General features: G+C 43.1%; 1 protein-coding gene across 1 annotated transcript in view; it reads left to right on the forward strand.

Annotated features, from left to right (window-relative positions):
* The window catches only part of GAS2 (growth arrest specific 2), a 162,219-nt gene extending 148,739 nt beyond the window's left edge, over positions 1 to 13,480 (forward strand). The window contains exon 8 of the mRNA XM_088451758.1: positions 12,070 to 13,480. Coding sequence (XP_088307884.1) covers positions 12,070 to 12,288 — 219 coding nt within the window. The 3' untranslated portion in view covers positions 12,289 to 13,480. The remainder of the gene's footprint in view (positions 1 to 12,069) is intronic.
* Positions 13,481 to 13,961: the final 481 nt, after the last annotated feature.

Here is a 13,961-nt window from a genome sequence, read left to right on the forward strand (position 1 = left end):
TCATCTCTATTTAAGATAAGCATATTATTTCTAATCCATCCTTTATTCATTTTATCATCATTTTTTATTGAAAAAAAATTTTAAGCTCACTTTTTTCCTTGTTGTTTATATTGTGATCTGAAATGTATTATGTTTCATTATTGTTATTAGTGTCTATTAAATATATTTTTTTTTATCTAAGTATAAGCACTTTTTGCCATATTATTTCACCAAGCACTTTATTTGAGATAATTAACAGTATTTTATCACCTGCCTATTGTTTATTTTAAGTTTTTTTACTAAGACACTTATCACTTTAATAATTATTTATTTATTGGTTTACATTTATAATTGTTTACATTGTGTACAAGCACCTTGGTCTCTCACTTTCAACCCTTGTGTATACTATTTTTACTGTATATGGTGGTCAGCCACTACCATCTATATTGTTGTTAAAGCTGACACTTAATAAGAAGTGTATTACACTGATAAAACAGTAAAAATCACATAATACCACTAAATAACATTAAGGGGTATACGGGTGTTTGTGACTCTTCTGGCGCTGGGGACATTCACAATACTTGCACACACATATATATATATATATATATATATATATATGTGTGTGACTGTGTATATGTATATATATATATATATATATATATTAGGGGTGTGCATTGGCCACTTTTCGTGTTTTGGATCTGGATCTTTCTTCGTGTTTTGGATCTGGATTGGTTTTGCCAAAACCACCCTTCCGTGTTTTGGGTTCTGGGTTTTGTGTTTTGGATCTGTATTTTTTTTTTTTTTAATTTGTGTGTTTTTATGCTCCTATGCTATTATTAACCTCAATAACCTTAATTTCCACTAATTTCCAGTCTATTCTGAACACCTCACACCTCACAATAGTGTTTTTATGTCCAAAAGGTTGCACCGAGGTAGCTGGATGACTATGCTAAGCGACACGAGTGGGCGGCACAAACACGTGGTCCATCTAGGAGTGACACTGCAGTGGCAGACAGGATGGCAGTTTGAAAAACTAGGCCCCAAACAGTACATAATGCAAATAAAAAAAAGAGGTGCAAGATGGAATTGTCCTCCCACCCACCCTTATGTTGTATAAACAGGACATGCACACTTTAACAAACCAAACATTTCAGCGCCAGGGTCTGCCACACGACTGTGGCTGAAATTATTGGTTCGTTTGGGCCCCCACAAAACAAGCTGGCAATTAATCTGTCCCTGCACAAACTGGCTCTACCGAGGCAAGATGTCGTCCTCATCCTCCGATTCCTCACCCTCTTCAGTGTTGTGTACATCCTCATCCTCAGAGTATTAATTCGTTCCCGCTGGAATCCACAACCACAGGTCCCTCTGTACATTCTGGAGGCTGGTCTCCCTGGAAGAGTTGATAATTCATTTTATGAACATCATCTTCTCCACATTTTGTGGAAGCAACCTCCTACGCCTTTTGCTGACAAGGTTCCCGGCTGCACTAAACACTCTTTCGGAGTACACACTGGAGGGAGGGCAACTCAGGTAAAATAGAGCCAGTTTGTACAGGGACCTCCAAATTGCTTCTTTTGCCTGCCAGTACAGGTACGGACTGTCTGACATGCCTACTTGGATGCTGTCACTGATGTAATCCTTTAACAGACAGACGCACGCTTGTCGCTGCTGCTTTAAGGATGCAGGTGCGGCTACAGCCCACACATTTCACAAAGACAGAAAAAAAAATAAGAATTTTTTTATTGTTTGTGGAGCGCACTTTGAGGGTTACACCACCCTTTAACAGACAGACGCACGCTTGTCGCTGCTGCTTTAAGGATGCAGGTGCAGCTACAGCCCACACATTTCACAAAGACAGAAAAAAAAATAAGAATTTTTTTATTGTTTGTGGAGCGCACTTTGAGGGTTACACCACCTTTTGACAGACGCACGCTTGTCGCTGCTGCTTTAAGGATGCAGGTGCGGCTACAGCCCACACATTTCACAAAGACAGAAAAAAAAATAAGAATTTTTTAATTGTTTGTGGAGCGCACTTTGAGGGTTACACCACCCTTTAACAGACAGACGCACGCTTGTCGCTGCTGCTTTAAGGATGCAGGTGCGGCTACAGCCCACACATTTCACAAAGACAGAAAAAAAAATAAGAATTTTTTAATTGTTTGTGGAGCGCACTTTGAGGGTTACACCACCCTTTAACAGACAGACGCACGCTTGTCGCTGCTGCTTTGAGGACAGTATCATATGCAGTGACAGTAGACTTGTCAGAAATTGTTGGCACGTCCTTCTGTCCGGACCAGATGTCCAAACCGGCTCTTGACTTATGACACAGGCGCACGCTTGGCACTGCTACTGTGTTGCTGCACGTGCGGCTACATCGCACACAAGTCACAAACACATAAAAAAAATATTTTTTCTTTTTTGGAGCACTTTGAGGGTTACACCACCCTTTAACAGACAGACGCACGCTTGTCGCTGTTGCTTTGAGGATGCAAGTGCGGCTACAGCCCACACAATTCACAAAGACAGAAAAAAAAAGAAGAATATTTTTATTGTTTGTGGAGCGCACTTTGAGGGTTACACCACCCTTTAACAGACAGACGCACGCTTGCCGCTACTGCTTTAAGGATGCAGGTGTGGCTACAGCCCACACATTTCACAAAGACAGAAAAAAAAAGAAGAATATTTTTATTGTTTGTGGAGCACACTTTGAGGGTTACACCACCCTTTAACAGACAGACGCACGCTTGTCGCTGCTGCTTTGAGGATGCAAGTGCAGCTACAGCCCACACAATTCACAAAGACAGAAAAAAAAAGAATATTTTTATTGTTTGTGGAGCGCACTTTGAGGGTTACACCACCCTTTAACAGACAGACGCACGCTTGTCGCTGCTGCTTTAAGGATGCAGGTGCGGCTACAGCCCACACATTTCACAAAGACAGAAAAAAAAAGAATATTTTTATTGTTTGTGGAGCGCACTTTGAGGGTTACACCACCCTTTAACAGACAGACGCACGCTTGTCGCTGCTGCTTTGAGGATGCAGGTGGAATCTAGACGGGATTTGGAACCGGGGACACACTACCTCCATCAATTGTCTAAATCCCACTGCACTAATGGCAGATACCAGACGCACGTCTAACACCAACATAGCAGTCAAGGCCTCAGTTATACGTTTTGCTTCAGGATGACTGCTGTCGTACTTCATCCTCATCGCTAGGGACTGTTGGAGGGTCAATTGTTTAGTAAAAGTGGTGGTGTTCCTACTTCCTCTCTGGGATGATGAACAACTCCCAACAGCAGCAACAGCACTAGGAGGAAGTGGTTCTTGATCTTTCCCTATTTTATTTTTATCGGAGAAAGTTTGGTCCTCCATTTATGTTATATTGATATATACGTGCGGCTAAAGCGCACACAAACACAGAAAATATTTTTTTATTTTTGCTGGAGAGTAGTGCACTTTGTGGGTTACACCACCCTTTAAGAAATGAGCCAGCCGGCTCTTTACTTATGGGACACAGGCGCACGCTTGGCGCTGCTCCTTTGTTGATGCACGTGCAGCCACAGTGCACACAAGTCACAAACACAGAAAATATATATTTTTTTGGTTTGGAGTGTACTTTGGGGGTTACAGAACCCTTTAACGGTCAAGCCAGCCGGCCCTTTACTTATGACACAGGCGCACGCTTGGCACTACTTTGTTGATGCACGTGCGGCTACTGCGCACACAATTCACAAACACAGAAAATATTTTTTTTTTTGGTTTGGACTGGAGTGTACTTTCGGGGGTTACAGCACCCTTTAACGGTCAAGCCAGCCGGCCCTTTACTTATGACACAGGCGCACGCTTGGCACTACTTTGTTGATGCACGTGCGGCTACTGCGCACACAATTCACAAACACAGAAAATATTTTTTTTTTTGGTTTGGACTGGAGTGTACTTTTGGGGGTTACAGCACCCTTTAACGGTCAAGCCAGCCGGCCCTTTACTTATGACACAGGCACACGCTTGGCACTACTTTGTTGATGCACGTGCGGCTACTGCGCACACAATTCACAAACACAGAAAAAATATAATTTTTTTAGCACTTGGGGGGAGCACCCCTGATGGACAGAGCACCCCCTGAACAACACTACAGCACCCCTTTAGGACTGGGACACTGCACAGGACTTTGGAGTGGACACAGCCCCTATGGAGAACTGACTGCACAACACAGTCCAGCCAGCCCCTATGGACTTTGAAGTAGTGGACACAGCCCCTATTAACAACAGCAGCACAGCACAACACTACTCTGCACTACACTACACTACACAGCCCAGCCAGCCCTAACTCCCACCCTCCCTCTTCACTGTCCACAGCCGAGTGAGAAAATGGCGCCGACGTGGGTACCTTATATAGGATCCAAAACCCGCGAGACCCGGAAGGCGGGATGATGACGTTTTGCCTCGATTTCAGATCCGAGTCAGGCGGGAAAAGTCGAGCCTGACTCGGATCGGCCTCGGATCGGGGGGGCTCGGGGGGTTCGGATTTCAGAAATCCGAACCCGCTCACCCCTAATATATATATAGTTACGTGTGTGTGTGTATGTGTGTGTGTGTATATATATATATATATATATATATATATATACACACACACACATTGCCCCCCCTAAAGCAAGGGTCTAGACCTGTCCCTGGTCACCAGTCTGGTCTGGAGTTGGATCCCTGAAAGATTGGACAAGTATGTACCCATATTAAGTCATGCAGCATGATATCAGATGTATTGTTTGCTTTATCCATTGTTTCTAAATTAAAAACTGCAGATAAAATGGAGGGAAGTGTCTGAAAGGGTAAGGGTGACTGGCCAAAATTTGTTATATTGTCCTTACCTGAAGATGTTGTTCAGATTTTTTTCTGAAGATGTTACTGTTCCGAACCTTATTGGAAGATATAATCCAAAGTCCTTATCAGTAGTCATTATCCAACGTTGCTTAAATAAAGCAGTAAGAGACTATCGATGTAGCACATAATGTCACCATAAAATGGCTGCCAGTAGCTGTTTATCCTTATATAGGGCTGTGACCTGCACTGTGACATCACAATACATGCAGGCAGCAGCTAGAGATGGCTATAGCCACAAAATGGCTGCCAGTAGCTGGGTATCCTCTATATAGGGCTGTGACCTGCACTGTGACATCACACTACATGCAGGCAGCAGCTAGAGATGGCTATAGCCACACAATGGCTGCCAGTAGCTGGGCATCCTTTATATAGGAGGGGGTCCCTGCCTATTTTGCCAGTACCGGGCCCCACAATTTCTTATGGCAGCCCTGTAGCCAGCATTTCTCATATGCACCAAGCCCCGGAGTGCTTGGTTGCAGTGGATAACACCATCTTCCTGACGGCGTCACCCACAGAAGCCTCTGGGCTTCTCTCCACAGAGTGCTGATTGAGGGATCCAATCAGATCCCTTCCAGCATGCGCAGAAGGATGCCAGAGGGGCCTCTGGGTCATAGACCCGGAACTCCTTCCAATGCAAAGGGCCGCTTTTACCGACAGAGCGGTCCTTTGCAGTGATAGTCATGCGAAGATCGGCGGAATGCATTCCTTTCTGAGGGCGATTCGTCATGCATCCCGCCCACTGTCCCGCCCATAGTTTCCCGTGGGCAGTCGGGAGGTTGGGGACAATCAGGCACTGCTAAGCAGAGAGCAGCGGTGCCGTGAAGTTGAGTGGATGCCACACGCATGTGCGCGCCATCCATTTAGTGCAGGGAGAGGGCTGGGGCAGCCTCCAGCATGATGTAAAATGGTGGTGTGACTTGTGGACACATCCCCAAAATGCATCACCCAGGGGCGTGGTCGATCAGGAATGAGATCACACCCCCTTTACATACAGCTTCACCTTCAGCGTGCACAGGGGTCCCGACTAGCGGAAGCAAAATGTTGGGCAGCATGCTGCATCACTAATGTGGGGGTCACTGTGGCATACTGTGAACTGTGGTTTCTGTGTGGCATAATGTGCCCTGGGGAACAACAGTGTGCTGTGCTGGGAGTATTTACACATAATCATACCTCCCAACATTGGCTGGGAGGGAGTCGGGACCTGCGCGCGCCCCGAAAAGGGGGCGTGGCCTAATCTGAAAGGAGGTGTGGTCATATGACACGCCCCCGTTTACATCACTAATGGTGCGTGCTGGGCAGCCCCCGGGCTTCCCCCTGTACTCTCAATAGATGCATAGCAGAGCAGCGTGTATGCTTCCCCCAACTTCCCCCTCACTGCGGCCCACGGGCAGGACAGAGGGACAGTCCCAGAAAAACGGGACTGTCCCGCTAAATGCATTATACTTTTTAATAACATCTCCACCATATCATATTGACAATTTTATTGGTAGGGTCTCCCACAGGTTAGTTGCCCTGGGGCCCACACGAACCTTAATCCGTCCCTTATTCAAATAGTATATAACTTGAAAGATTTTGCAAGGGAGCGGCCATTTTGTTTCACTGGAGAATTCCAGCAAGGCTAATCTGTGATTCAGACAACATACGTATAGCTGATATATACAGACTAAAATAGGAGACATAGAATAGCTTCACTTTAACTATAGTAATATACAGTATATTTTACAGAAGAGAATGCACTGACTGCACAGAGATGACTTTTCAGTCCTGTCACGGGAGCTTCGGAGAATATACTTCTATCATGATTTTAATTACCGACGTTACATGTGTGTTATCAAGCACTGTGCTCGCTTTTTAATAGGCTGATCCGAGAGCAGACAGTCCCAGCGGGCGCGCCGGCTCAACCTGGCTGCACGTCGCCTTAAGGATGAAGTGGTTTCCATGGCAACCAAGGGTATGCCGAAGATTTGTAGATTATTTATGAGATGAAATCACAGGGAGAACAATTTGTAATCCCATGGTGTGTTTTTTACGTGGCGGCGAAGGGAACCATTTGCCGCAGATTTCATTAACAAAAATGAAACGTGTGAGAGGGCCTAACGAGGTGGGTGCAAAACAGAATGTGCCATAAAGGGAAGATAATTCCAACATAAAGAGAGTTTTCTATGTTGCACAATTGTGATTGCTATGTAGGGGCTGATGCTGCGTAGAACTTACGCCTGTGTGCGCAGTGTACCCTGTGTGTTTTCTCACTGAGCATGCCCAGGGACTGAGCGCACACAAGTACACACAGTGCGGAGTTGTACGCCTTCTACATTAAAGAGGTGAAATGGGCTGCACCGGGGCGTTCATACACAGGCAACGTCCAGTGAGGGTGTGCTGACACAGATACGGGCGATGCAGAAATAGGCATAAGCATGATACACCCGTATCTTTTGTACCTAATTTAGGGTAGGTACAAGCGTGCACTAATGACGATCATGATGACCAGTAGCAAACCAAGTGTACACATCTAAGAGGGTGGGCGCATGGCACATAGGTGAATATAGGCATTTTGTTCGGTGCACGCCATTTGCACGGCAACATATGTCGGATTAACTAACAACTATACATGACAATATTTGTATAAAACCTTTTCCATGGGGGCAGGCTGGCAGCTGCTGGTGTGAAGACATGAATGGGCATTTGTGGGCAATGGGCACAGGTATATGGGTAAATACTTTGGCATGACCAAATGCTCACTGTTATGGGAATAGCAATTACTCCTCCAGGGAAAGGAGGACAATCATTCCTTATAGATGCAGGCTACAGGCAAACTGTGCCCAGCTAAGTGCGGGTCGGCAAGATATATAAATGACCAAGTAGAAATGGGGATTGTGCCCATACAAAGGCGTTCCTGACTGCTGCTGGCCTTTCCGGCTTATACAAAATTGCCAAAACTTTGCCCATTGGGTGGGCAGGTGGGCCGTGTATGGTAATCATGTGTGTATGTGTGATCCAGTACTGTGCTGTGACATGCAAGCCTTGCTCTCCACGTATTACCCCGCCGTGGTTGTAAAGTGCGTTTCCCACCATATTAACTTTCACAAAGCTGTATATGTTTGGCATTCTAATGATTAGTGATATCATAATTATTATTATTATTAGTGATATCATTATTATTATTATTATTAGTGATATTACTATTAGTGATATCATTATTATTATTAGTGATATCATTATTATTACTATTAGTGATATTATTAGTGAAATTATTATTATTAGTGATATCATTATTATTATTAGTGATATCATTATTATTACTGTTAGTGATATTATTAGTGATATTATTATTAGTGATATCATTATTATTATTATTATTATTATTATTAGTGATATTATTAGTGATATCATTATTATTATTAGTGATATCATTATTATTATTATTATTAGTGATATTACTATTAGTGATATCATTATTATTATTAGTGATACCATTATTATTACTATTAGTGATATTATTAGTGATATCATTATTATTATTAGTGATATCATTATTATTACTATTAGTGATATTATTAGTAATATCATTATTATTATTATTATTATTAGTGATATCATTATTATTATTATTATTAGTGATATTATTATTATTATTATTATTATTATTATTATTATTATTAGTGATATTACTATTAGTGATATTATTATTATTAGTGATATCATTATTATTATTAGTGATATCATTATTGTTACTATTAGTGATATTATTAGTGAAATTATTATTATTATCAGGGGCAGAACTATGGGAGACAATGGAGGCGCCTGCCGCCGGGCTCCAGCTCTGAAGGGGCACTTCCTCCATTGTCCACAATATATTTACCCCACTTAGGGCTGTAACTATGTACCCGGAGTGTACTGTCACGGCCCCCCAATACATGGCACCTCTTCCCGGCACTGAGAAGCCACCATACACTAATGGAAAGCTCCATGTCAGACCATCAGCTGCTGCCTTTGTCCATCTATAGCCTGTCTGCATGTGAATTACTACATTATAGTGTCAGCAGCTGTGATGGGGGGGGAGGCACCAAAGTATAACTTGCCTCCGGGCGTCTGGGATAAACTTACACCACTGATTATAATTAGTGATATTATTATTAGTGATATTATTACTATTAGTGATATTATTATTATTATTAATATCATTATTATTACTATTAGTGATATTATTAATGAAATTATTATTATTATTATTATTATTATTATTAGTGATATTCTTCTTATTATTAGTGAAATTCTTATTATTATTATTATTATTATTATTATTATTATTATTAGTGATATTCTTATTATTATTAGTGAAATTCTTCTTATTATTATTAGTGATATTATTATTACCATTAGTGATATTATTAGTGAAATTATTATTATATTATTATTATTGATATTAGTGATATCACGAATAATAATGATGATATCACTATAATAATAATAATAATAATAATAATAATAATAATAATAATAATAATAATATCATTATTATTACTATTAGTGATATTATTAGTGATATCATTATTAATAATAATAATTATAACCTTTACCAATGGAACGGTAGTGTATTATGTGGTATTTTACAGAGAATGTTGAGGCTGAGTTTTTATGGTTGCTTTACTTGCTTATCAATATGATTAAATAATTTTTTCACCTCAATTTTCAACAGCTGAGCGATACAGGTCTGGAGTTCCCCGAGCTCTCACCTGGAGGCCCCCAGCTCTTTGCTGCCTTAGTGTCAGAACCGTCAGCTATAGCTGTAGCACGTGTGTAAAATGGCTGCTGATACGTTAATATAGACACGTGTTTCTTTAATTAAATGTTTTTTTGTGTGTGTGTGTTTAATTCATTGCAGGGATTAAGGGAAATGTGCTGCCTCCCGTGCGGATCAGGTTTCCCATCGCTGGTTTACAACACTGTATTTCATAACCAGAATTCCGTTGTCACGGAAACCGCTTCTGCCGCGCTATGTAAGGGAAACGCATGCAGTAATGAGGGGCAAACTAGGGCTTCCATAACTCCCTTGACATTTATTGTGTGGCAGCTCTATGTGGGGCTCTGGAATTGTTCATTATCATTGGGGAAGCAGCACTAATGATGGGATAATTGTGTCGTCCCCCAGATATACAGCATATTGGTATTAAAAAATTAATGACATCATATTCACTAACTGATAATATGAAGATTTAACAATTTATTATTTTATTATATCTTATCTGCACATAATAGTTATTTCTAACCGAATTAACTTGTGAGCTGCAGATTCTAGCAGATGTACCGAGTGAGTTTGGAAAGACATTAGTCTGAGTTCTCCCATCTCCTCCTTCCCCAGTGATCTACAATGGAAATAACTAACAATGCAGAACAGTTACAGCCCCAGTACTATTACACAACAGCTTCCCCTGTAATGTACATTTACCGCATTATTTCTTTCATTTTCTTTGAAACAGAACTGGAATAAAGAGGTAGAAGTCAGTCATCCCGATATTCGCCTCACCGTTCCTGCCTAATGTCATTTTTATATATAAAAGAAAATCTATATTACATTTTCACAATTTATAAGAAGTGTATTACAGCCCCCGGCTGTTAGGTGGAATTCTTCTGGGAGCTTAAGAACAATTATAGGATGTGATCTTGCTGAAGAATGCCTTCTAGATATCCCATAATACAGGAGCTGACCTTCTCTCATAGAACATTGCAGCAGCCCACATGCATTTTGCATGGCCTGTCAGTATCACACACATAATGCGGGTGGTCTGCAGTATAAAGACTAGAGAGAAAAATGTAATCATGCAATATACTGTATATATATTTATATATATATATATACACATACACACACACATATATACATTATCTTGCAAAAGTATTCAACCCCCATAAAAAATCTCAGACTTATCTGTATCACAAACGACACTTAGGGGTAAATTTACTAAGAATCGAGTTTGGTCGAGTTTTTTATTTTTTTTTAAACACTCTTTACTTTGCCGAAACTCGGGTGAGTTTTCCGTCTTTCAACTCGCAAATTTACTAAGAAGTGAGTTTAGCTGAAAGTGAGTTTTCCGATCGTGAAGTAAATCGAGATGTCTTCCCTTAGTTGCGAGGTTAGATGAGATTAATCACCCGAGATTGCGGTGTTTTCTCTCTGCCAAACTCACCCGAACAAGCAGCCTGCACATATCAGTGAGATATATCAGTGAGAGATGTGAAGGCTGCTTGTGTTGTGCCTGTAAAAAACGGGTTAAAATATTTTAAAAAATTTAGGTAAAATATATTTAATAATTATACCGCCATATGATAGATATAATAGACGCATTAAAAGGCAACCGTAGGGACTTAAATCAAGTGGACCCTATGAGGAGAGGCGGGGCTTTTCTAGAGAGGGGGAGGCCCGTGTGCAGTCTCCGTCACGGGCCCCCTCCTTTCCGTCCGGTGGCCAGCAGCGCACTGAGCGCGGCGGCCATTTTTCAGCCAGTTTTTACAGTGCAGACACCTGCTCCGACGTGGGACTCCAGAGAGGTAAGTATAATATGGGTGCAGGGTGTGCGGTGCGGGCTCTCTCTGGACCCCGGGGCCCGTGTGCCTCACCCATTATAAATACGCCCCTGAGGAGAGGTTATGACAGTGCAGAGGGGGGAGGTGACGTTGGCTCAGAGTGGACACTGAGGAGAGGTTATGACAGTGCAGAGGGGGGGGGTGACGTTGGCTCAGAGTGGACACTAAGGAGAGGTTATGACAGTGCAGAGGGGGGGGGTGACGTTGGCTCAGAGTGGACACCGAGGAGAGGTTATGACAGTGCAGAGGGGGGGTGACGTTGGCTCAGAGTGGACACTATGAGGAGAGGTTATGACAGTGCAGAGGGGGGGGTGACGTTGGCTCAGAGTGGACACTATGAGGAGAGGTTATGACAGTGCAGAGGGGGGAGGTGACGTTGGCTCAGAGTGGACACTGAGGAGAGGTTATGACAGTGCAGAGGGGGGGGTGACGTTGGCTCAGAGTGGACACTGAGGAGAGGTTATGACAGTGCAGAGGGGGGGGTGACGTTGGCTCAGAGTGGACAGTGGGGTGGTCAGACTCGGCTAGTAGATAGCACAGTAAACAGTAGGCGTAGGAGTTCCAAGACTTGACCACAGCCGTAATCCGCTCCTGGTGCTAACCGGTATCTTTTGCTTTGCAGATGCTCCACAACAAACACGTGATGGTCCGCGTCGGAGGCGGGTGGGAGACGTTTGCCGGCTATTTGCTGAAGCATGACCCATGCCGAATGCTGCAGATATCACGCCTGGATGGAAAAACCTCACCGGTCCAAAACAAGTCCCCCACCATCAAAGATATGAGTCCCGACACCTATCTGGTGGTCTCCGCCCATTACAAATCCAAAAAGGAGATTAAGTGAAAAATGTCTGCGGATCCAGCTTAGCGGCCGAGGCCGCATTACATGCGCCGTGCGAGGATGCACAGCGGGTTAGGTAGTCCTATAAATGATGTATCTTTAGCATGTAAAGTAAACATGCAATGCCTTATTGTATAAGTGAGGAACACTGAACGGTCTGCTAAATTATACCTATAATAGCGAACGTTATGTAACTGACTGCAAGTGATACAATATCAAACTGCTATATTGCCGGGCACCACAACCCAGCTTTTATATTCAATTTCCCTCCTTTTATCCTCTTTAGGGCAGAAATAAGGAACCCCCACCCCCACCCTACCCCTCCTCCTCCTCCTCCTCTAGCTTGCTCACCACCTTCTTTGCACCTAGAATAAGACGATTGTGAGGTGACAATCCTTCCTGTCATGTTAGAGAACGTACTTCCCGTGTGGCTGCCCCAGTCGTGTGCTTTGACTCCCCCCGCCCCCACCCCAGGTACAGATTTGCCTTTGGGGAAGGTTGAGTGGTATCTCAGAGAGGGAGGAAACACTTAGTATAGCAATGGATTTGTGCTGGACACTGCCTGGTCCCACACCGGTAACTTAATAACATTGTTTTCAAAGTTCTGGAACTATTACTAGGATGGCAAAGGATAGGCAAGTCGAGAAGAAATATACATTATTACATTTTGTAATAAGTATCCATCTATATCTTCATGTTTGTGATGTCTTTGACACTTGTCTGTGGTGGTCCGTTAACATTTCCAATCCCCCAAGTATTCTATTTACTATCACTTATGTACATTATATAGTCTGGCTGTGTAGTTCTGTTGTGTAGGTTTATGACTGCTGTCTGTTCTAGACTGGTATAGGTTGTAGGCATAGTCCTTCTCCAACCAATAGAACCATAGGAGTCCAATGTGTGGGAGCACTCATGTTCCCGGGTTACCTTGTCTAGATCTTGTAACATTTCCTTCTTCAACCAATAGAAACGTAGGAGTCCAACGTGTGGGAGTACTCATGTTCCTGGCTTACCTCAGCCAGAGCTGGTAACATTTCCTTCTCCACCTAGCCTAACTGGAGCCCAATGTGTGGTAGTTCCCATCTTACCTCAGCCAGAGCTGGTAACATTTCCTTCTCCACCTAGCCTAACTGGAGCCCAATGTGTGGTAGTTCCCATCTTACCTCAGCCAGAGCTGGTAACATTTCCTTCCCCACCTAGCCTAACTGGAGCCCAATGGGTGGTAGTTCCCATCTTATCTCAGCCAGAGCTGGTAACATTTCCTTCTCCACCTAGCCTAACTGGAGCACAATGTGTGGTAGTTCCCATCTTACCTCAGCCAGAGCTGGTAACATTTCCTTCCCCACCTAGCCTAACTGGAGCCCAATGGGTGGTAGTTCCCATCTTATCTCAGCCAGAGCTGGTAACATTTCCTTCCCCACCTAGCCTAACTGGAGCCCAATGTGTGGCAGTTCCCATCTTACCTCAGCCAGAGCTGGTAACATTTCCTTCTCCACCTAGCCTAACTGGAGCCCAATGTGTGGTAGTTCCCATCTTACCTCAGCCAGAGCTGGTAACATTTCCTTCCCCACCTAGCCTAACTGGAGCCCAATGGGTGGTAGTTCCCATCTTATCTCAGCCAGAGCTGGTAACATTTCCTTCTCCACCTAGCCTAACTGGAGCCCAATGTGTGGTAG

The sequence above is a fragment of the Taudactylus pleione genome, unplaced genomic scaffold, assembly GCF_031769625.1.
Source record: "Taudactylus pleione unplaced genomic scaffold, aTauple2 ptg000027l, whole genome shotgun sequence".
Lineage (NCBI taxonomy): Eukaryota > Metazoa > Chordata > Amphibia > Anura > Myobatrachidae > Taudactylus > Taudactylus pleione.